The sequence below is a fragment of the Muntiacus reevesi genome, chromosome 5, assembly GCF_963930625.1.
Source record: "Muntiacus reevesi chromosome 5, mMunRee1.1, whole genome shotgun sequence".
Lineage (NCBI taxonomy): Eukaryota > Metazoa > Chordata > Mammalia > Artiodactyla > Cervidae > Muntiacus > Muntiacus reevesi.
The window spans coordinates 51715039-51737520 of record NC_089253.1 but is presented as its reverse complement, the minus strand read 5'-3'; the positions used below and the strand labels follow the sequence as shown (position 1 = coordinate 51737520).

Below are 22482 nucleotides of genomic sequence, written 5' to 3'. Positions count from 1 at the left end.
CCCAAACCCATGGGTCTGCCCCACCCGTGGCTGGCCTCAGGTCTCTGGCCTCAGTTTCCTTCTTTGCACAATAAGAGGCCTGACCCAGATGCTCTGCCAGCTTCATCTCCGCTTCCACCCTTTGTGGCTCCCAGGACTTGCTGAACCCCTCTCATGGGCTGAATGCTATGAGAGAGGTGAGACAGATGCCCTCGTCGGGGAAGCCTGGTCTCCCGGAACTTACCATCGGAGCGTGGGGATGGGAGACCCAAAGAATGGGCAGTCCAGCCGGGTCCGGTTGTACAGGATCACCCTGATGAGCTGGTTCCGGGGTGACAGCATCCGAGGCGGCACGTCTGCAACCCCAGAGACCTAACCCTGATCTCGGGCGGGGGTCTGCCTTCCTCTGCGACCCCAGAGACCTAACCCTGACCTTGGGTGGGGTCTGCCTTCCTCTCCCTCCTTGGGGATCAGTCTTACCTCTATGTGCCTTCTCCTCGGGGCAGCTTTCTAAATACCAGTGTGACTTCCCCCACCAACCTCCCTCCCGGATTAGGTGAGGAAGGAGGAAGCTTATCCATCTGCACCTAGTCTACATCCAGTCCCAATTTTGCAGAGAATGCCTCCAGCCTTGCAGCAGCTTCAGTATCTGCCCCTCCACAGCTCCAAGGCTTCTCCTGGTTGCACCTGCCCACTGTGCTCTGCCTGCTCCAGGAGGGCCACAAACACACGCAGGGTAGTTCCTACCCTGAGGCCACGGAGAACCCAGGGGAGACTCAACATGGACACACCAATAAGATAAGACTGTCCCCCCTCTTGTCAGGGGAGGAAGGGGACGGAGACTGGTGTCTCAGCTCTCCATTCGTCCTCTGAGTGGAATGAACTGTCTGCACACCCAGCTCTGTGGATTTGAAGTCCTCCATCACCCCTCCTCATTTCATCCTGGGTCTCCACACTTCCCACCCTGCTGCCCTTCTCCCCCGAGCCTGACCGATCTCTCAGGCAGAGAGGGAGCCCACGCTCCGAGCAGGGCCCAGGAGGTCCCCGCGGCAGGCGGGGCGGGCACACTCACCCAGCACGCTGACGAAGGCGTTGGCCAGCAGGTAGCCGTGCTCATTGGAGGTGTTGCACTGGTACACGGCCCGGCTGCTGATCTGTGTGTCACGGAAGATGATGGTGTCCCCGGCCACCTCACGGTTGGGGTTGGGCGGTGCCGCTACAGATAGGAAGGTGCTCCTCGTAAGACGGGGAGGGCGGGCAGGGGGTGTGTGGGACTCGGGCCAGGGCTCCCTGGTAGGACTGAGCCTAGCAAGAGTTTATTTCTCAATCCGTCCAATGGGAACAGGAATCCTGGTCAAAGCTATGTGGCAGCTGTGGTTTGAATTCTAACTACATTACCCACCGGCCCTATTCAATGGCTCAAACGCGTCAGTCCCCTTGTCTGGGGATAACATATCACCCTGCAGCATTTCTATGAGGATGACTGGAGAGTCTATGCCTGTCATTAGAAGAGGCCTGAGCACATATGGTTGGAGGGTTGACTATGGCTGCTGTTATCATTTTAACCCAATGTGCATATACTCAAAAGTGTTTTGAAAAGCATAAAGCAATATACAACTAGGTGGGACCTACCTGCTCTGAGCAGAGCACTCTGCAGACGTCCACAAAGTTAAACCTGGAGGTGGACACCTGCTGAAAGCTGATGAGTCCCTGCATTTGCCAAAGTGACCTGACCTTCCCAAGACTGAGAAGACTGCCAAGACTGTGCGCACTGACAGGACATCCCCCGCCGCATTCTCCTGGCCCCACTGGCTGCGGATGCAGAGAACAGAGCTGGGGAGTCGCTTCAGGCACGTCCAACTCTTTGCAACCCTATGGACTGTAGCCCGCCAGGCTCCTCTGTCCACGGGATTCTCCAGGCAAGAATACTGGAGTGGTTGCCACACCCTCTGCCAGGGGATCTTCCCAACCCAGGGATTGAACCCGTATCTCTCATGTCTCCTGAACTGGCAGGGGGGTTCTTTACCACCAGCGCCACCTGGGAAGCCCGAATCACTCTAAGAGTCGGGGCAAATCAGTAATCCCTCCAGGTCTTACTTCCTTCACCTGTTAAGTAGGGAAGCATTACTTCCATCTTCCCCTACTCTTAGGAAGGGTAGGGTAAGAGAGCAAGAGTGAGATAATGAGCAGTACAAGTTTTCCAGAAATGTAAAGAATCCACACTTTTCTTATCTTTCACCAGCACGAGGTGCCTCTCCTCTGTAAGGTTTAGGACCTGGGCCAGATGACTTAGCTTGTGTGTTCTATGACCTCACTTAGGATCACTCAGACCTTCCATAGTCAGCAGAGGGGGACCCAGGGCCTGGCCCCACGGGCGCCACCCCACAGACAGTAGGTTTGAGCCTGGAGATGCGGAATCAGCCAGTGAACACAGCTGAGGTCAGCATCCGTAGCCTCCTTCTGGCGTCTCAGCCAAAAGGCACAAGGGAAGCAACGCCAGCAACTTTACGTCTCCTCCCCTGGCAAGGCGACCAGCGCTTCTCCCAGTCACTCTTTTGAATGATAGGGATCTCCCCAGGGCCAGGGCTCAGCTGCAAATCCCGGGCTCTGCATTTCTTTAATGTTGCTGTGGAGTTTAGAACCTTTGTCTGCTTTATCCCCTAAGTGCCACCAGGACAGGGAGAAGGGCAGAGGACAGGCCAAATCAGTAAGTGGCTTGTATGCAGGGGGAGGCTATTTCCCAGGATAACTAGAGGCTCAGTACCAAACAGGGCATGTTGAGGCACTGTCAAGCAGCCCCCAGCTCCCCCAGTTCCGAGTCGTGTGACCTCGGGGCGGTCGCTGCAAAGGCGGCACTTCATTTCCTCATCTTCAACATCTGAGGTTAACGAGGTAAGAAGGATGCTCCGCGCCTGGTACACAATAAAGGTTCAGAAAGGTGCATTCATGCCTTCTCCTCTGCCTGTCTCCCTACCTCTCCACCTGCTTTTATCAGCTGTTGCTCACGAGTTAGGCTCTGAGTTCTTACCATCTACTTTCTGTCCCATCTGGTTAATACAGTTTGTATTTGCTCTGACCCTTTAGAGAAAGTAATGACAGGACATTTAAAATGTAAGGCAGGGCTTCCCTGGCAGTGGAGAGTGGTAAACAATCCACCTGCCAATGCAGAAGACACAGGTTCGATCTCTGGCCTGCGAAGATCCTACATGCCACGGAGCAGCTAAGCCCGAGCGGAAAACCATTGAGCCTGCGCCCTGGAGCCTGGGGGCTGCAACTACTGAGCCTGTGCCTAGAGCCCGAGCTCCAAAAGGAGAGAGGCCACTGCAGTGAGAGGCCCACGCACCAGAGCTAGAGAGGAGTCCCCGTTCACCACAGCCAGAGAGGACGCCACAGTCACCACAGCTAGAGAGGAGCCCACAGTCACCACAGCCAGAGAGGAGCCCACAGTCATGACAGCTAGAGAGGAGCCCACAGTCACCACAGCCAGAGAGGAGCCCACAGTCACCAGAGCCAGAGAGGAGCCCACAGTCACCACAGCCACAGAGGAGCCCACAGTCACCACAGCCAGAGAGGAGCCCACAGTCACCACAGCCAGAGAGGAGACTCCACTCACAACAGCTAGAGAGGAGTCCACAGGCACCACAGATAGAGAGGAGCCCACAGTCACCAGAGATAGAGAGGGGCCCACAGTCACCACAGCTAAAGAGGAGCCCCCACTCACAACAGCTAGAGAGGGGCCCACAGTCACCACAGCCAGAGAGGAGCCCACAGTCACCACAGCCAGAGAGGAGCCCACAGTCACCACAGCCAGAGAGGAGACTCCGCTCACAACAGCTAGAGAGGAGTCCACAAGCACCACAGATAGAGAGGAGCCCACAGTTACCAGAGATAGAGAGGGGCCCACAGTCACCACAGCTAGAGAGGAGCCCCCACTCACAACAGCTAGAGAGGGGCCCACAGTCACCACAGTCAGAGTGGAGCCCACAGTCACCACAGCCAGAGAGGAGCCCACAGTCACCACAGCCAGAGAGGAGACTCCGCTCACAACAGCTAGAGAGGAGTCCACAAGCACCACAGATAGAGAGGAGCCCACAGTTACCAGAGATAGAGAGGGGCCCACAGTCACCACAGCTAGAGAGGAGCCCCCACTCACAACAGCTAGAGAGGGGCCCACAGTCACCACAGTCAGAGTGGAGCCCACAGTCACCACAGCCAGAGAGGAGCCCACAGTCACCACAGCCAGAGAGGAGTCCCCGCTCTTCACAGCTAGAGAGCGGCCCCCACTCACCACAGCTAGAGAGGGGCCCTCACTCACCAGAGCTAGAGAGGGGCCCCCACTCACCACAGCTGGAGAGGAGCCCCCACTCACCACAGCTGGAGAGGAGCCCACAGTCACCACAGCCAGAGAGGAGCCCACAGTCACCACAGACAGATGGAGCCCACAGTCACCACAACTAGAGAGGAGCCCACAGTCACCACAGCTAGAGCAGAGCCCCCACTCACCACAGCTAGAGAGTAGCCCCCGCTCACCACAGCTAGAGAGTAGCCCCCGCTCACCACAGCTAGAGAGGGGCCCCTGCTCACCACAGCTAGAGAAGAAACTGTGCAGCAATGAAAACGTAGGGTAGCCAAAAACAAATAAATAAAGTTATTTTTAAAAAAGTAAATGCAACTAGAGTGAATTCAGTTGTGAAACTTTGACTAAGACCTCCGGCGGAAGGATCCTGGCGCCACACACCCCTGCATCTGGGTGGGACTAAGTCTTGTTGGACGCCAGTGTGCACTCAGTAACTGCACCACGCATCTCTGCTCTTCTAGGGGCTTCCCCTCATTTCTGATCATTATCTTTCATGTTGTCACACAACCCTGCCTCTTTTATACCCTCAGCAGAGGGAGGGGTTTGGTGGGGGGCAATGGCGATCAGCTACCAAGGTCTCCTCTACCTCCTGAACCCCATGTCCCAGAGCCCATAATCCCAGGGACACAGCTGAGGTCCCCAGATCTTGGACTGAGCTCTGCAGTTATTAACAGCAGAAAGCAGAAATTTATGAAAAAGCCCCAGGGAGCAGAAATCCCCTAAACGTGGGCACGGGCCTCCTGTTCTCTCGCACACAAAGGAGGCATGCTTCCTCCCTCCTGAAGGGTCCAAAGGGATGGGCTGCTCCCTTACTTCTGAGGGCACAGAGCTGGTCCACAGGGGTGGGGAGCTGGATGCTCCCAGGAGGGAGAGCAGAGGCAGGCAGGACAGCAGCAGTTACTCACATTGCAAAGGTTCCCCATTCACCATCCACTGGACCGTGGGCTTGGGGTTCCCATTGGCTCGACACACCAGTCTCCCATCCTCGCCAGGAGCCAGGATGAGGTTCTTGGGTTCATCCAGCCAGTAGGGAGCAGCTGGAAGACAAGGACAGGCATAGGCAAGGGTGCCAAATGACACAAGCAGGCAGAGGAAACCAAGTGGGCTCCCTCTCGGAAGGCAGGAGCCCCGAGTGCCAGCCCCATGCCCCCACCACCTGCCCAGGGCTCGTCCTGATGGGATGACGGTCCAGACCTTTGGTCGACTTGGCACTACAGATGCGGACTGGTTTATTTCAAGTTCACTGAACAGGAGTTCTAAACTGGGGCCTCCTGAAGAGCTTTTAAAACACATGAATCCCAGAGCCCATCTTCAACCTACTAAGTTAGAATCCCTGGGGGAAGCCCAGGCGGCCAATGATTTGCGAGCTACCCAGGCACTCCTGATGTGTGCCCAAGGGCTCAAGCCGAGGAGGGCGGTAAAGTAGCAGGGGCTGGTCTCTCTGGATTTCCACTGCTGTTGCTGCAAGATCAGACCACTTAGGAAAGGCGTGCTGTTGATTCTTTTCCCATTGAGCTTTGGTTAGCAGAAGCTCTTAGCTGGCTGGCCACTCCTTCCAACTGTTTGGAAATTTTGTGAATATGTGGATTTTTCTGAGAAGAGTCCTTCAGATCAGAGTTCAGAGATCTTGAAACCCCAATAAAAGTTAAGCACCCCTATTCTGAGTGTGGAGCTGAAACCAAGGTCACAGGTCAATGAGCATGTGCTAAGAAAGTTCTTGCTCTGTGGTATTCAACCTCATCACCCTGATCATCCACTCAGCCCCGCCATTCAGACTGAAAAGTGACTGGTGGACCCCCCAGTCCCATGGCTGGGACCCACAAAGACACATGCTCCATTGCTGACAACAGCTCAGGTGTTTTTAGGGGAGGGAAGTGATTTATTAAAAAATAATTCAGGCCATGATCCCTCCCCATTTTTAAAAAGAACCACGTTCAAGTACACAGACAGCATAGGGCTAAGATAACACACCATGAATGGGAATGCAAAATGAAAGACAGGTTCCGGGTCATCCAAACGGGCCACAGAAGAGAGTGCACCTGCTGAGAGAGCCCCAGGCGCTCAGGGGAGGAGGGCAACGGTGGGGGGGGGGTCTCCACCCATGATACTCCCCTTCCTCCCTGCCCTGACACACACACACACACCCAGGGGTGACACCACTCCTGCAGGTCGCTGTTGCCACTCATCAGCGTGCTGGTGTCTCCCCACTCATCAGCATGCTGGTGTTTCCCCACTCACGCACCCACCCCGAGGGGGGGTGGCCGTGGAGTCGAGGAAGACGTGGAAGACCGTCATAATGAGAAATGCGCACAACGTACCCTTCACTCTCACCGAGATCGTGTGCCGGATACTGCCCATCTTGTTGGAGGCCAGGCAGAAATACTCCCCAGAGTCTTCCTCGGACACATTGGTGATGCGCAGGGCCTTGTTGAAGTTCTCAAACTTGGCCTTGTCGGATGGCAGGTCCCCACCTTTCTTGTACCATGCAATGTCTGGTGTTGGGCTAAGAGAGACCAAGCAAGAAACAGGGGCTTACCACTAAATGTGGCTGTGCCACACCTGTGTGGAGCCCAGGATACCTGGGTGTCCTCACAGTGTACTTGGGCTCAGAAGGATGCGTGTCCTTCGAGAGCTGATCCCTCCTGTGCAGAGGGGATGCTCAGCCACAGGGCGCACAAAGGACTCAGCTAAGGGGGTCTCACACATACAGGAAGCCTAGCTACTTCCTCTCCTCATTATCTCAGAAAGAAAGGTGGCCAGAATGGGATGACTGTGATTGGCAGCGTCCTCATTAGGAGCTGTCTGCTTCTCTCTCCCACGCCACCCCCTGCAAAATGTTGCAACAACAGAGCATGCACAAATCCCCAACCCATTCTCCTGGGGGGCAGGCAGAAGTGGGGGTGCAAACCGTACGTACACCCCAGAGGCGATGCACTCCAGCAGGAGGTCCATGCCACGCAGCACCATCTGACTGCTCGCAGTGCCCTGGGGATACATGAAGCTGGGTGTTCTCTCTGCAACTCCTCGGGCTGAAACAGGATGGAACAAGCTCTGTGAGCTTACTGCCCAGAGGGCTGTCCCAGCTGGGCCGAGCTGTTGGACTAGAGAGAAAGGTCATCGTGCCCTCCTGATGATGCCCTTAGCCGCAGAGGCACCAGCCCCAGACTCCCGCCCCCTGCCGCACCGCTGAAACCACCCCAGGGGCCGGGGCATCATTAAGAGAGGTGTGTTAGGAAGCGCGGGGCTCCTCGGCCCCGCCGGCACATGTGTGTGAGCAGCTCTAAGCTCTGAGAGGCTCTGCCAAGAGGAGCCCAGCGTCCCCTCAGTTCAGTAAGCCTCTCCGGCCCCGGAAGGGGCAAAGGTTGCCTGGTCAGGGACAGTCCACTCCCTGTGCATCCCGTGCTGGGATCCAGAGGCCAGGGGTAGCCCCAGAGAGGCCATCTCAGCTTGGGACCACAGGACAGACAACCTGCTCTTTGGGACCCCGGAGACAAGGAGCTGGGATAAAGCCACAAAGACTCAGATGAACAGTCAGAGATGCAAGGAGCATTATTAATGGTTTAGCAAAGACAGGAGGAGAATTAATGAACAGGGATGACAGGAAATCACTGTGGGGCTAAAAACCATTCTGCTGCTTCACTAATGACTTTGGCACGGCTGGGAGGAGGGTGTTAATTGGATGTGAGAGACTGAGGGAGGGGTGAGAGGCAAGCGCAGCCAAGATGGAGGAGCCGCTCTACCATTCAACCAGGCTGGAGCAGCCCTGGGGCCGGCAATCAGTGACACACACACAGCTTTTACAAGGACAGGGGCTCACAGAGGCGGCACGCTCAGGGTGGCTCTTTCCCTGTGGAAGGGGTCATGCACGTCTGGGGACACCCTAGCGCAGTGGACCCCACCTTCCCAGAGCCTCACCTCTCCCTTAGAGCTCTCTGCATGGTTCTACGGAAATGAATGAGATGGGACGAGGAAGAACAAGGGTTCTGTAACCAGGAACCCCAAAGCAAGGCAAACTGGAGGGGTCACCTTTGCTCAAAAGGTGTACGACCGTCAACAAGAAGTTACAAATATAAATCCAAGCTGGGCCTACCCACGGATTTAATGGGTCTCTGACTCAGCTGGAGGGGTGGCGGGGCTGCCACGGTCTGGGAGCCCTCAGACATGCCTGGAGTGAGAGCGGGCATGCTTCCAGGCAGGGTGGGTACTGTTACTGAGTGCCTGGAGTGATAGCGGGCATGCTTCCAGGTGGGGGGGGGGGGCGGGTACTGTTACTGGGTGCCTGGAGTGAGAGTGGGCATGCTTCCAGGTGGGGCAGGTACTGTTACTGGGTGCCTGGAGAGCGGGCATGCTTCCAGGTTGGGGGGTGGGTACTGTTACTGGGTGCCTGGAGTGAGAGCAGGCATGCTTCCAGGTGTGGGGGGGGACTGTTACTGGGTGCCTGGAGTGAGAGCGGGCATGATTCCACGTGGGGGGGGGCAGGTACTGTTACTGGGTGCCTGGAGTGAGAGTGGGCATGCTTCCAGGTGGGGCAGGTACTGTTACTGGGTGCCTGGAGTGAGAGCGGGCATGCTTCCAGGCAGGGTGGGTACTGTTACTGGGTGCCTGGAGTGAGAGTGGGCATGCTTCCGGGCGGGGCAGGTACTGTTACTGGGTGCATGGAGAGCAGGCATGCTTCCAGGCAGGGCGGGTACTGTTAATGGGTGCCTGGAGTGAGAGCGGGCATGCTTCCAGGCGGGGCTGGGTTCAGTTACTGGGTGCTGGCAGAATGAGGGCAGGGTGGCGGGAGGGGAGCTCTGTCTCAGTGCCCCTGTTGGGCTCATGGGCTAGCTGGCGTCTGGCTGGCACAGTGGGGCTCCTGTCCTACGGGCCCCTAGCTTCTCTCCATCAGCCATCAGGGGAGGGTGTGTCATAGAACTGGCAGGTATTTTATCCTTTTATCAAGGGGAAGGAATGATGAAACATACGTGGAGGTAATTAGTCTGCTGGGACAATACATGGCATGTAGCAAGTGTTCGGTAAATGTTTGCAGAATGAATGAATTCAAGAGGAGAAAAGAAGAAAAAAGAAGGCAACAGTTTACCCCATGTAATGTCTCTGTGTAGATGTTCTCATCTGTCCCACCAGCACACACACACATACAACAGCAGCTACTGAAGGGGTTAATCCATTATGTGGTTAATCGGTTACCATCTGTAACTGTAATCACATCCAGCTCTCAGTACCAAAAAAGCCTGATGCCAAGCAGCAGCTTCCTCCCACCCATCAACCTGGAATTGCCCAAATGGTCAGACAACACAACGTCAGGGGCACCAGGAGGAGAAGGAGATTTGAAGGCAGGAGGCTCTGGTGCCAGTTTGGTGAATCTGTTGAGAGCCGGGAACCGTGGGGTTACATGGAAGTTCAGTCAGCATATTCCTTCCATGTGGGACCCAAACCTGCGGAAACCAATTTGTGACCCTGTGGACATTTAATTCACAACTTAGCATGCAGCCCTGTAAGCACACATGACCAGCAAAGCATTCAGGATGGAAAAGGGGGAAGTGAGCACAGAGGTCCCCTGTGGCTTCCTGGACACACTGCAGCTGGGCCTATAAAAAGGCTACAGCATCCTTCATTTACAGGATGCAGGCTAGCAACCACAGAGTCGTCCCAAAGGAGGAGAAGCCACTGGGAAAAAGGCCAAAGTTAAAAAATACAGGAAAGAGTATCTTAAAGGCAGAGGTCACAGTCAGGGCTGCCACCTGGCCGCTCACTGTGGGCCAAGCACCGGCTCGGCTCCATCTCTACCCCTATCGTCACGTTCGAAAACCACAGCAAACCTGGGGGCATGCCTCTCATTTTCCAACAGAGGCTCAGCAGAGTCAACAGACTTGCCAAAGTCACAAGCCAGTTATGTTTGGATTCTGGACTATTGGTGCCAAAGCTTGACTTGCAGCATCTATTCTATACTGCCTCTCTAAAGATTGATACCCTACTTGTTCCTACTACTGACAGTCAGTTTTGGGAAGATCTTTCTTACTCAAACCAAAGAATACCAAAATTCAAGGGCAAAAGAGATAAAGGAGAAAGATATTTTTGTTTTAATGAGCTTTTCTGGTGAAACTATTCCATGATGTTTTCCTCAAATATTGTTCTTGCTATCTCAGCTGAGAAGTCCTTCTCTCCTCGATGGCTATTCAGTAAAGTTGGGGAGATCCGTCTCTCCCAAACTGGAAAAACAGAAGCTGGGCTGGATGTCAAGAAGCTCCAAAAACATCTCAACTGGACTGTTAAGGTCATGGAAAGCTTAAAGAGGAGTCAGGGTGACACACGGGATCTTTAAGGGATGAAAAGGCTGGACTCAAAGGGGAGGTTGTGAAGAAATGTCCCCTTACGTGAAAGGGATTTACAGGAAATCTTATGAAGGATAACCCAGCTAGTACCTTTGGGAGCCAATGCTCCCAAGGGAGGGTAGCTCACTCCTTTCTTCTCAGGAAGAGAGCTAGAGACAGAGGTGAACTCTACGAGCTGTGTGCGTTGGGAAGTGACAGTGCTTCACAGGATTCTTCTCAGAGGGGGGCAACCAGCCTCTCCAGCGTGATGATGCTTTTCTCATTCTCCTTGATCAACAAGGCTGGAGTCAGACCTCATATCTGGACAAACTCAGAATCCAGCTGCGAACGCTCACATTGCTGAAGACTCACAGCGTCCCACATGGGCTCATCTGACCTCGAGGTCATGGGCAGTCCATCCTCTGCTGCTCTTGCTGTGGTGCAAGTGTGCACTCGTGGGTTTGCAGGGAATCTGGTCAGGAGATGCCTCTGCCTCAACCACCTTGGCTTCACAGAGACAAGGAAAACTGCCTCAGTAGTCTCCTGCAAGAGGACACGGCAAGACTAACGGAAACCTGAGTTGCTTGTCTCTGTCAAGGACTGCGTGTCAGCAGAAGAGAGTTCGATGAATCAGATGTGTCTGAAAACCTTTGCCACACTCAGCTTTTAGGGGTGGCTGGATCCTACCCTTGCCGCTTCCAGTTCTTGGAACTGAGAACTCGCGGCTGGATTCCTGGCATCTCACCACCTCTCTGGCTCTAGAAACGGCTGACCAAGCAATCCCAGAAGATGAGCAAAACTCTTTGCCTAGTAACATTTAATACCTTCCACTGCCAAGAAATCTCTTCCATAAATCTACCCCCAGCCCCTCACACAGGAGCTGGGGCTCTGTTCTTACCCTGCTCTCAGCACAGCTGAGAACTGGAAAAGCTTTCATTTTTGTAGTCTGCCCTACAATTTCTCCCTCCATAGTACTTTCTTCTTGTGATTGTGCCTGTATCTCTCCCCTAAGCTTCTCTACAATTCCTCCATGTCCCTCTAAATTTCAGAAGCAAAGAACAACCATGCTTGATCCAGTCAACACTAAACCATCTTCTTTAACACCAACAATGGTAACATTTATTAATCATGGATGTGTTTCACATCTCACTAGGGACATATGCACATTATCCTATTTAATCTTCACAACAATCTTTTGGAGCAGGTAATATACCCATTCTGCAGATAAGGAGATTAAAGTTCCAACCAAATAAATGACTTGCCCAAGGTCACTTGATGGCATGTCTTAGAGCCTGAGACAATTCCAGGCAGACTGTCTCCTTGCCTGGATGAATTCTAAGTGGCAAGTTACCATCTCAGACCAGCCTCCCCCTGCTACTTAGTATGCCAGGGGACACCTGGCATACATTCACAGGATACCAAACCACTCTAGGAAAAGTGTGATTACGGGCTGGCCCTGTTGTTACAAAAGGGGCATATTTCAAATCTAAGCTCAGAAGGGTACTGGGTATTACTCATCACACTGTGCCTCTCTGTCCAGGAACTCAAGGAAGGACTGTATCTTCTCTCCTTTTCACCTTCTGTTTTCTTCTAGAAGCAACTGAGCTAGTTTTCCTTTGTTCAGCACATGCCTCACTTTGACTCTAGCCCGGGTCATACTTGGTTAGCCCCATCTACCTTGGGTTGAGGAGATGAGGCTAATCTTCCTGTGAGCGCCCGAGCTTTGCTTAGTTTCCTAGCCTTGGATGATTCTTATAACTCCTGCTTATTCATAATACTATCCACCATCGGTCACAAACTAGTTTATTAAATGGCTAGAATCACTCAAACATATCACTGATAGAACAACTTTACACATCTGCCTCAATGGTTTATCTTCTATAAAGCAAGGAGCTTGGACCAGATGGCCTCTATGAGACTTACTGGCTTCTATAGACTCCAACCTAAAAACTACTTCCATAACAGATTACCCAAAATCTAATTTAGAAAAAGGCACATTTCACACCAGCGCTCTAAGGCTCTTGACATAATGGTGGTTGGCCCCATTATTTTGAAAGCAGTGCCCAGAATCAAACAAAGGTCCCCTGCATTCTCGGGCAGTAAATCTCTTTGGTAGGATCTCAGCGTGGCTCTGGCGGCTCGATGCCAAGGAAAAGCTTTCGCCTGTCTCCCTGGCTCTCACTCCCCCTTCCCTTCCCCCACTCCAGACACCGATCATTGTTTATATTAGCACATCACAACACCGACACTTCCTATCTATTTGGGCCCACAGTGACCCCCTGGGGACCTGCAGCCTTAGCTCTGAGTCATAACTGATGCTGGGAGCAGCTGTGTCTCCAGAGCCAGCAAATGATGATTCCTCTGCCTGCTCAAGGAAAACGAGACATCCTTGAGCCACGTTTGGGGGGTAGCTCAGGTGTGCAAACAGTCAATTACTCTACTAATCAGCTTGAGCAACCAGTCGTGTGATGAGTTAGAGATATGCCTCATGGAAATTGTTCCATGACTTGCAAATGTGTGGCGGAGGGGGTGGGGATTGGATCTGAGTGCACTGCCAGAGGAGGGAAGAGAATCAGGTGATAGACTGCAATGGATGGTCCAACTTCATTTATACTTACCTTGAAAGAAAACTCAGAGCAAGACTCTTCTTCCCATTTCCCAGGTGAATTTTAAAGAGATACAGGACCTGTGAAATGTATCCCCAGTGACTAAGGCTAGAGCACAATCAGGCAATTCACATCCAGACTCTTAAACCTGGCTAAACAAGCACTACAAAGTTTTCTGTGCTCCTTAAGCCACTGATAGAAATGAGACTTTCTGTCTCCTCCTGACTGTGGGAACTCCCTTATTTTCAGATGTTCTCTGTCTACCCACCACTGATTCCTAAGCTTCTACTGAATCTCTGAGAAGCTGTTTTGAAGTCCTACACTGGTTTGACCAGGTAGGTCAAACTTGCCCAGAATTCACAACTGGAGGCTGGCATCTCTGAGGAGACCACACCATCACATAAGCACCTCCACTTTCTGCACTGGCCACCTTCCTCCCAGTTCTGCAGGAGTCTCCTTGGTACCCTGACCTGGCCAACTCTAAGACTTGGCACCCGGCACGAGTTAATGACATGGTATCAGTCGAGTTAGGCAAACTGGGGTTAGGACAGGCAAGGTTACTCCCAAGGTTACCACGGCGACTCACCACTGTACATGTCAGGGTGGTTTCTTAAGGACGAGTCATTATAGGGGTGGTCTGCAATAAACAAAAGAGGGTGAGCAAACAGGGACCACGGAGAGGTCAAGGAGGCATAAACGGGAGAGAACAACAGAAATGCAAAGCCACAAAACAACCAGGGAGCACCAGTGGTCTTTTGCAAAGGAAACACACAGCATATTTGGAAAGGAAATACGCTTGGTGAAGAACAAGCAACACAAAACAGCTCCCAAAAGGGAAGAAAAGGTTAAATCCTGCAAAAGAAGGCAATAATAAGTCTCTTTTTTAATAAAGAAATTAGGCATGGCCTCTGATTGCTTGGTCATACTATAATTTCAAACAAATGAGATATGAATTAGTGGTATCCTGTAGCAATTTGAACAACTCTTTTCCGCCAAAATCCTCTGTTCCCAGGACTCTGGATCAGGCCAGCTCCTGGGGTCGCTAAAGAGAGAGGAGTGTTAGTGAGCCCTGGGGCAAGAGCCAAGCCCCACCCGGGCAGAAGCCAACTCGCAAGGGGTGGGGGGTAAACGAGGGGAGAAGATAGAGACAGGTCACCAACAGAAGGGGGTAGAGGACCCTCAGCAGTGCCCAGCAGTCGTGCGCTGACCAGCATCAAGGACTCCCAGTCTGCCCAGACGGGCACTAGCCCCGTCTCCACACTGAGTCTGCTGGCAGAAACGCCTCCTGAGGAGGTGAGCAGTGGTTCAGGGAGCGGGGCAGCTAGGCTGAGCTTCGGATTTCAGGCTCAGGAAGGGAGCCCGGGACACGAGAGCGTGCACGAGCTGTGAGTTCTACACTTAGAACAGGGAAAGGCCTGCTAACAAGAGAGAGGTCCAAAGCTCTCTAGACTAACTTAGGATGAAACCATTCCTTATGGAACAAGAACAGTGGGCTCTGATGTTAGGTAATGAAAACCTTTGGGCATTTAATCCTCAATGAAAAAGACATTTTGGAATGGGGCATATAATCATGCCAACATCCTTAAGGAGCTTTTCATTCTCCTACCAGTGTCCCCTTCCAGCTACTGGTTCAAGTTTTGACAGTACCAACAGAGGGTAGGGATGGGAGAGCCGACTGGAAGCCAAGCAGATGCCCCGAGACGCCTGGACCCAACCCAGCAGCCTGAGGGAGGAGAGGCTGCCAGAGCATTTGCATCTTGGAGGACAGATCAAATCCTGTTATAACTCATGGTGGGGAGGCAACAGGAGCACCAGCATTGCTCTGCATCCCAGAGTTGCTTAATATCCACTAGAAGGAGTTTCATTATTCAGAACCATCCTTTAAAAAGGGGTGTGTTGGTTGTAAAAGACTTTGCCTGTGTGTGGGAAGGTGGCTTGGGTTTATCTGGAGGTAAAGGTGGAGACTGACCCTCACTGGCATGAAGAGACAGGGCAGCATGGGGCGGGAGGAGCGATGGCTGGGCCTTGGAGGACGGGGAGCCCCACGCTCCAGTGCCACCAGCTGTGTCAGAAGGGCCCACGCTCAGAACTGACCTCACGCTTTGTGGACTCTGAAGCACATCTAAGAAATTCAGGGAGACTTCCTGACGCCTCTAAGAAGGTCACTTAGACAACAGACATCAGAGGAAGCAGGGTTAGTTCTCTGGCCTGACTCAAGGACAGCCCTGCTCCTTCAGCACAGCTGACTCCTGTCCCCGGGAGGCACCCGGTACCAAAGTGGGACATGCATCTCTTTGTTACTCCCACTTCACTGTCTTTGGCTACCTCCCAAGACAAGATTTTAAAATAATTTTATATTGCCCAGTGTTCTGTATCAGATCCTTTCTCTCCATCCTTTAATGCAGGTAATAAAAAACTGGCTGTGATGAGATTTATTTCTTCCTCAGTGGGCAGACTGTGAAAGAAACCCCTAGTGAGAACAGTCTTTGAAGCTGTCCCAACTTGTCTGATTTGTCTCCCACTCCCAGACCTGGTTCTGAAGGTACAAGAAAACGCTTGTGTCCTTTCCAGGCAGGAAAGCAGAGAGAGCACAGCTGAGCTATTTTAAGCAACCGAGCCCAGTTCTGAGCTGGCACGGATGCCCAGAACTTGCTCCCAGCCAAAGCTGCCCCTGGGAGAACTCCAGGAAGCCGACAGGGTTCTGTTCCCAACGCCCAGTGCATTTCTCAGCAATCGGAGGAGAGAGTTTCGGTGGAGAAGGGGATCCAGAAACGAAGCAGAAACAAATATCCCTTACCTAACTCTGGTAGAGAAAAGGATGTTTCTGGAAAGTCCAACTTCTAAAGGTTGTTGAAATCTTTAACTGCTTATTTCTACAAAGGAAGGCTCTTCACTACCTCCGTCTCCCTGCCTCTACCCCACGTACCAGTGACAGCCTCTGCCCAGGACTGCAGCACCCACCTGACCCTGCAGTCCCCGCACAGCAGGCAGACTCCGAGCCTGGGTCGGAGAGAGGGACCCCGGTGAGGCACTGGAGGTGCTGCCTCGATCCTGCCCCCTTGCTGCCCGAGGCTGCCAGCCCTGTCCTGGCTCCAGAGGCCCCTGGGCAGACCAGACTGTCCTCCTCAGCTCAGCCAGCTGGCAGGCAGTCCCTTCTGCACTGAGGCGACACCTCAGACAAGCCAACGTTCTTCTCAGGGGTCCTCTCTGGGCCTGGATCCAGAATAAGAAACACCAGGGAAAAAAAAAAAAAAAAGAAAGAAACACCAGGGAAGAGGCAGCAAGTGGACTGAAGCTGGGCAACCCTGTGAGGAACAAGCGAGGCTTGTCCCTGGTTGCTGGCTGTCCTGTTGGCTATCAGAGTCCAGGCAGCTCTGAGCAGGGCGTGGGGAGCCGCAGAGGTCGGAGGGGAAGATTAGGGGAGGAGGAAAGGGGCTGCAGAGAGAGACGAGCGGGGAAAAGAGGAAAGGGGAGGTGAAACAGACAAGAAGGAAAAAAAAAAGGGAGGACCGTGAAGAGAAGGGAAGAAAGAAAGACCCACAACAGGGGAAGGCACACAGGAGGGAAGCTGCTTCGGGGGCCCATCTCCACCTGTGGGACGGCTGGGGGGGGGGGCGCCAGTGAGGCAAGAAGGGCCCACGTGTCCTAAAAGAGGGGTGAGCACTCCGGCCTTTCCTCTGCCTCCCGCGCCCACCCCGGAGGCAGCATCAGTCACCCACAGGTCCACTCTGGGAAGCCGGGGCTCAGCCCCTTTCCTTTAACCTGTGGAAACAGCCAGCCCCACATGGGGCCCTCTGCCTGACTGCCTCCACAATGGCCTCTGTCCACGGTACTGAAAGCAATATTTGCAACAGCCTGAGACAAATGAACATCTTTGCGGGCTTTTATACCGAAGGTCAGTGACAAAACCATAGTATAAACCAACACAGCCACTTCCAATGTCCTGAGCAGGCTAAGGACTTTGTAGCCAAAGCTCCAGGCTGGCTGGTCCCTGGCAAAAAGTGACTCTTTAGACTGACAGCTTTTCTCTTTCCTGGTGAAGGGTCATCAATGCTAAAGTGGGTCAGGAAATGCTGATTCATTCTGGTACCAGCCAAACAATCAGGGAACAAAAATGAAAACAAATAAAACTAAAAGATAAACCCGCAACTTGCAAACACAGTGATTCCATATGGTCCAGCATATACTTATTAATATTACAGAATCAAACACAATTTATTTTGTTGGATCACTAATTTAGATATTCCATGCTATTGCTTTATTTTAGAAATAAAGATAACCAAACAATGACGAGAAATAGTCAAGCTGACTGCATGAGAGAGATGCTGAATGACTACTTAGTGCTTCTCAAATTCTGGTGTGTTCCCAGGACGCCTGGAGAGCTAATGCAGACCAGAGAGGCCCAGGACTGTCCGGCAGGCGAGGGACTGGGTGTAGGTGAGGGTGCCAAGCTTGCCAGGTGATTCTGACTCCACTAGAGTTTGAGAAGCACTAATTTGGAGCAGGACTGAATTTAACTCTAGGCTCCAGAACTGAGAGATATGGCTAAAGAGCAGCTAGAGTCACTCAGGCACAGTGAGCAGGAAAGATTTCTAGGTCAGCTGTGGGGACACGGCGCTTCCCAGATCCAGGCGCCCAGGGCTGTCTGGGCTCAGTGGGCTGCTGTCCTCAGCCCCTGGCCCCCAGCCCCGGGCAGGGGCCCACACACTTACTGGTCAGGACTTTGAGGTTGAATGGGTTCTTCTGCTGGATGGTGTGGGTGAAGTGGAAGCGGGCATTGCAGCTGTAGTCTGTCTGCATGTCCTGCAGCATCACATTAGAGAAATACAGGTCTCCATTATGGCCCTGGGAGACACGTTTGTCTTGGGTGATGGGTTCCATGGCTATAAGGAAGCAGGGGTACAGGGGGAAGTTAGCAGTAATGATAACAGTAATAAAAATCATCATAGTTCTGATGATTCAACACCTACCAAGGGCCAGGTCGGGGCCAGGAGCTCCACAGTATTTGATTTAATACTATCAACCCTGAGGCAGGAATTATTCCCATTTTAGAGATAAGAAAGCAGAGGATTTAACAAGATTTGGGTTGCAAAAGCAGTGAAGGGGAGTGGGATTTCAATTCATACCTGTCTGCCAACCATGATGCTCTGTGACCACACCTTTCATTTCCTATTCATGCTACTGAAGATCTAACTGGCTCCCAGGCCAGAGGGAGGAAACACAATCCTTCAGATGTTCCCCAAACCAGGAGGCATGTTCACCTGTTTTATGTTTTAAACCTCCACTCATCCCCAAGAAGGAAAAAAGCACCACCAACTGTAAGATATACACCAATCAATGATGCATATCATCAATTTTAGGACACTTTCCAATTTTAGAGATGTCAAAATATGAAAATGTGTGCTTTTTTTTTTTAGGATTAATAACATCATAGGTGTGGCTGAGCATGCTGACCACATTGTCTACATTTTTTTTCAAGCACTGTATCTGTAAACACAAATGACCAGGTTTCTAGGCTGTAAGGTTTGTAAAAATATAAGGCTAACAACTTACTCACAGGTATCTCCTTCTTATCCCTGACGCCTGCTTCTCAAGTCACCATTTCTTTTTCTTTCTCTTGAAAAGTAGTTCTATTTAATCAATTAATTTTACCATGTGACAGAAGGGGATAAGCTGAGAGAAGGAGTACCCAATCCACCCTGGGATTTGAGCTGAGGCTTGAAGGTTGCATGACATTTACCAGGCAGAAGAGGAAGGAGCTAAGAGGCTTCTAAGCAGCAGGAACAGTGTGTGCTAAAGGTAAGCACCCACAGCTTGAACCAGGGAGTGGGGGTGGGGAGGGCATACGAACGAAAGGATCATTTTTAGAAAGACCAGGGAGGCCAGGTACGGATGCTTATTGTAACCCAAGGAAAAGCTGGTGATGGCTCATGCTAGGGAGGTGGCGGAGAGAATGGAAGAGCAGGGTCATGAGATATGCTCAGGAAGTAGCATGAATACAACCTGGTGCAGTGTGGGGTTGAGAGGGGCTCACAAACCAACCCTCCGGCCTGTGGCCAGCTGCCTTCCCCACACATCTGCACTGTGATGAGGCAAGGTGGGGGGGGGAACGACTGAGCACAAAGTCATCCATTCAGGGCGGGAGGGAGGAAGGAAGCCAGGGAGATGCTCAGAGAGAGCAGTCTTCTATCCATCTTCATAATCCCCCGCCCTTTATTCTGATTGAAAACACAGGAAGAAACAGCGGGAAGTTCAGAGAGCCTCTGTCCAAAATTGAGTCAGGACAAGCTCTGAATGAGGTACTCTGTCCTCCCTGCTCCAAACACCGTGTCTCCCCATCACTCCTTTTCTAAAGTTTCATTCCCAAATCCCTCTTCTGTCCTACGAGAAGACTGAATCAGAGCAGATCCAGGTGAACCAAAGATTGAAAGAGGCTTGGTTTCAACCTGCCTTCAACTGGCCAACTGAAAACCAGTTTGTCCTCTGACCCATTTCTTTTTCTCTTGCTCTTATTCATCATCACAAATGTTACTGAACACTTACTGTATGTCTGGCCCTATTATAAGCACTTTGGATATATTGTCATTGAATCCTCACAATAATTCTATTAGATAAATACATTTATCAGCCCTAGTTTTTTAAAAGAGGAAACTGCGGCCCAGAGATGTTAAACAAGTTGCTTGAGATCACAGAGCTAAGAGTAGCCAGGCTCAACAGTGAGCCCAGCAAGCTCTCTCTGCAAATCCTGTGTTCTCAGTCACATGGCCACCTTATATCTGTTCTCACAAGTCAAGGTTGCCTAGCCTTGGGTAGACCCCTTCCCATTTAACACTCCCTAAGATTAAAATAGAAATAAAACACCAGGCCCCGGAGACTTACAGCTGCTCATCCAGAAGATGACTGGGGACGGAAGCCCAGGTGGGGGATTGCACTGGAGTGTCAAGGGGGCACCTTCTTGAACCACGACGGGGTCTAGGTTTTCCTTGGGCCACAGGGGGGATTCTGGGGAGAAACAAAGGAGCATTCTATGAGGGTGATGGCTGGGCTGGGGCACAGAGCAGGGTTAGAAGGTGGCAGCAAGGAGGGCAAAGAGAAGAGGAAATGGGAGAACAAAGAAGGCCCGAGAGAGGGACAGGGTCTGTGTGTCCAAGTGAGGGGTGGCCTGGAGAGGCAGGAGAGGCCTTTCCTCAGACTGAATGAACACATATCTTTCAAGGCTCTTCTTCCCTGACCGGTGCCAGGAGGGGTCAGTGAGATTGTTCCACAATGGTTTGGAAACTTCCTTTCCAAGGAACCTTTTTGAGTTGGGGGAGGCGCACCCCTGCCCAGAGGCCAGGCACGCAGATCTTCCCGGTAGCTGCAGGCCAAGGGTGGGTGGCCCTTCTGGAATGACCCTCCACACCCTGCCCTCCACTGACCCAGCAGCGGGGCATCCTGGGCCTGGCCCACGCACTCACTGGACACCTGCAGGCGAATCCGATTGGACAGGGCCGTGCCGAATTTGTTGCGGGCAAAGCACTGGTATTCCCCCTCATACTCCTCGGGCCGCCCGCCACTGCGGAAGTCGATCACCAGGGTCCCAGACCGCCTCCTCATGGACACCCGGGGGTCCTTGGCGATGTTGAAGAACTTGCTGTTGCGCGTCCAGTGGAAGCTGCGGACGATGCGGGGTGGGGGGTAGTATAGGGTCAGGGACAACCAAGAGTAGCAGGGAGGGCTCTGGGCTCCCAGCTCTAGGCCAGAATCTCAGGGCCCTAGACTGGGACTCGGGCCGTAACCACTCCTCCAGACCCGTGGGTCCCAGCCTGGCTGCGCAGTAGGACCTTCTCAGACACCTGATAAAATGCTGGGTCCTGGGTCCACCCAGGTGAGCCTCTGAGGAGGTCCCTGAAAGTAGTAGTGCCACCCAACCGAGGCTGGGAGTCATGACTGCAAGTGAGAGGGGGGACTGTGCTCTTTGGAAGAGTACGCAGCAATTCTGGTTTTTTAAAATCCAGAGTCAGCGGCTATTCCCACCGCTAAGCATTCTCAACCTCCAACTAGGAACCCCAAACCAAATTCCTATTCCACCGGCCCCAACACATCAGGGAGCCGGCCCTGCTCCGCCTGTGTGGTCATTTGATAACTCACTCTAAACCAAAGTGAAACGGCCCCCGGTTATCTGTGTGGTCGCTCAGCGGATGTAGATTGTAAATGGCGGCTGTACATTACAACCCCAGAGGAGCAGTTTTAAAGTACAAAGTAGCCTTAATAAAACTGAGCCCTAGCATGAAGAGACTAAAACATCCTCTGTTTCTCGGGGCGGGGGCGGACATGTGTCTGCCCAGGACACAGCCTAAAAGAAGCAGGGACAACAGCAGCTTCTCGGAGGCCCAGTCACTGCCCCGCAAAAGACTGTGGGAGAAAGACCAACTCTGAGAAGCGAGGTCAAGATACCCTGCTGGAGACTCCTGCTTCTTCATGGGCAAGAGAGGCCCTGCTTGCTTCTGGGATCGCAGCTCTAGGCCAGCCCGCGGGCACACCCACGGAGGGAGGCAGAAGCAGGGTGCCAACCCCTTGGGGCCCTGCCCACCTCCCGTCTCCTGCTGACAGACGCACACTACAAGAGGACCTGTCACGTCTGGGTACAAGTCTGCCATGGGGCTGCTGGAAGCTCCAGCCTGTGGATGCTGCTTTGAAGAGGGTGGGCGTTCCCATCCCCAGTGCTTATCACTTGGTAGAAGCTATCCCTGGTCTGGGGTGTCAGAGGCCTGGGGTTAGGTACCTGACATCTCTGTGCCTCCATTTCACTTCCTCTCCACAAGGACACGGGTCCTTCCCTGAAGGGCAGTGAGGTGGACGGACAGTGTGAGGAACAACATTTAACACAGAGCCTGCCATAGGAGGCTTGCAATTCATGTCTGCTGATATCTCATATGATCTTGTGTGTGTGTGTGTGTGTGTGTGTGTGTGTGTGTTAGTTCAGTTGTGCCGACTCTTTGCGACCCCATGGATTGTAGCTCAGCAGGCTCTTCTGTCCATGAAATGCTCCAGGCAAGAATACTGGAGTGTGTTGCCATTTCCTTCTCCAGGGGATTTTCCTGACCCAGGGATCGAACCTGGGTCTCCTGTATTGCAGGTAGATGTTTTACTGTCTGAGCTACCGGGGAAAGTGAAAGTGAAAGTGAAGTCGCTTAGTCCTGTCAGACTCTTTGCGACCCCATGGACTGTAGCCTACCAGGCTTCTCTG

At 52.6% G+C, this 22482-nt stretch overlaps 1 protein-coding gene across 1 annotated transcript in view; it reads right to left on the bottom strand.

The window, feature by feature from the left end:
• The window catches only part of NFASC (neurofascin), a 192218-nt gene that overhangs the window by 40993 nt on the left and 128743 nt on the right, over positions 1-22482 (bottom strand). Inside the window, exons 6-13 of the mRNA XM_065938228.1 lie at positions 20711-20907; positions 20133-20255; positions 17966-18136; positions 7254-7365; positions 6655-6839; positions 5242-5373; positions 1052-1195; positions 224-335 (exon numbers count right to left, since the gene is read on the bottom strand). Of these exons, the coding sequence (XP_065794300.1) occupies positions 224-335; positions 1052-1195; positions 5242-5373; positions 6655-6839; positions 7254-7365; positions 17966-18136; positions 20133-20255; positions 20711-20907 (1176 nt within the window). The remainder of the gene's footprint in view (positions 1-223; positions 336-1051; positions 1196-5241; positions 5374-6654; positions 6840-7253; positions 7366-17965; positions 18137-20132; positions 20256-20710; positions 20908-22482) is intronic.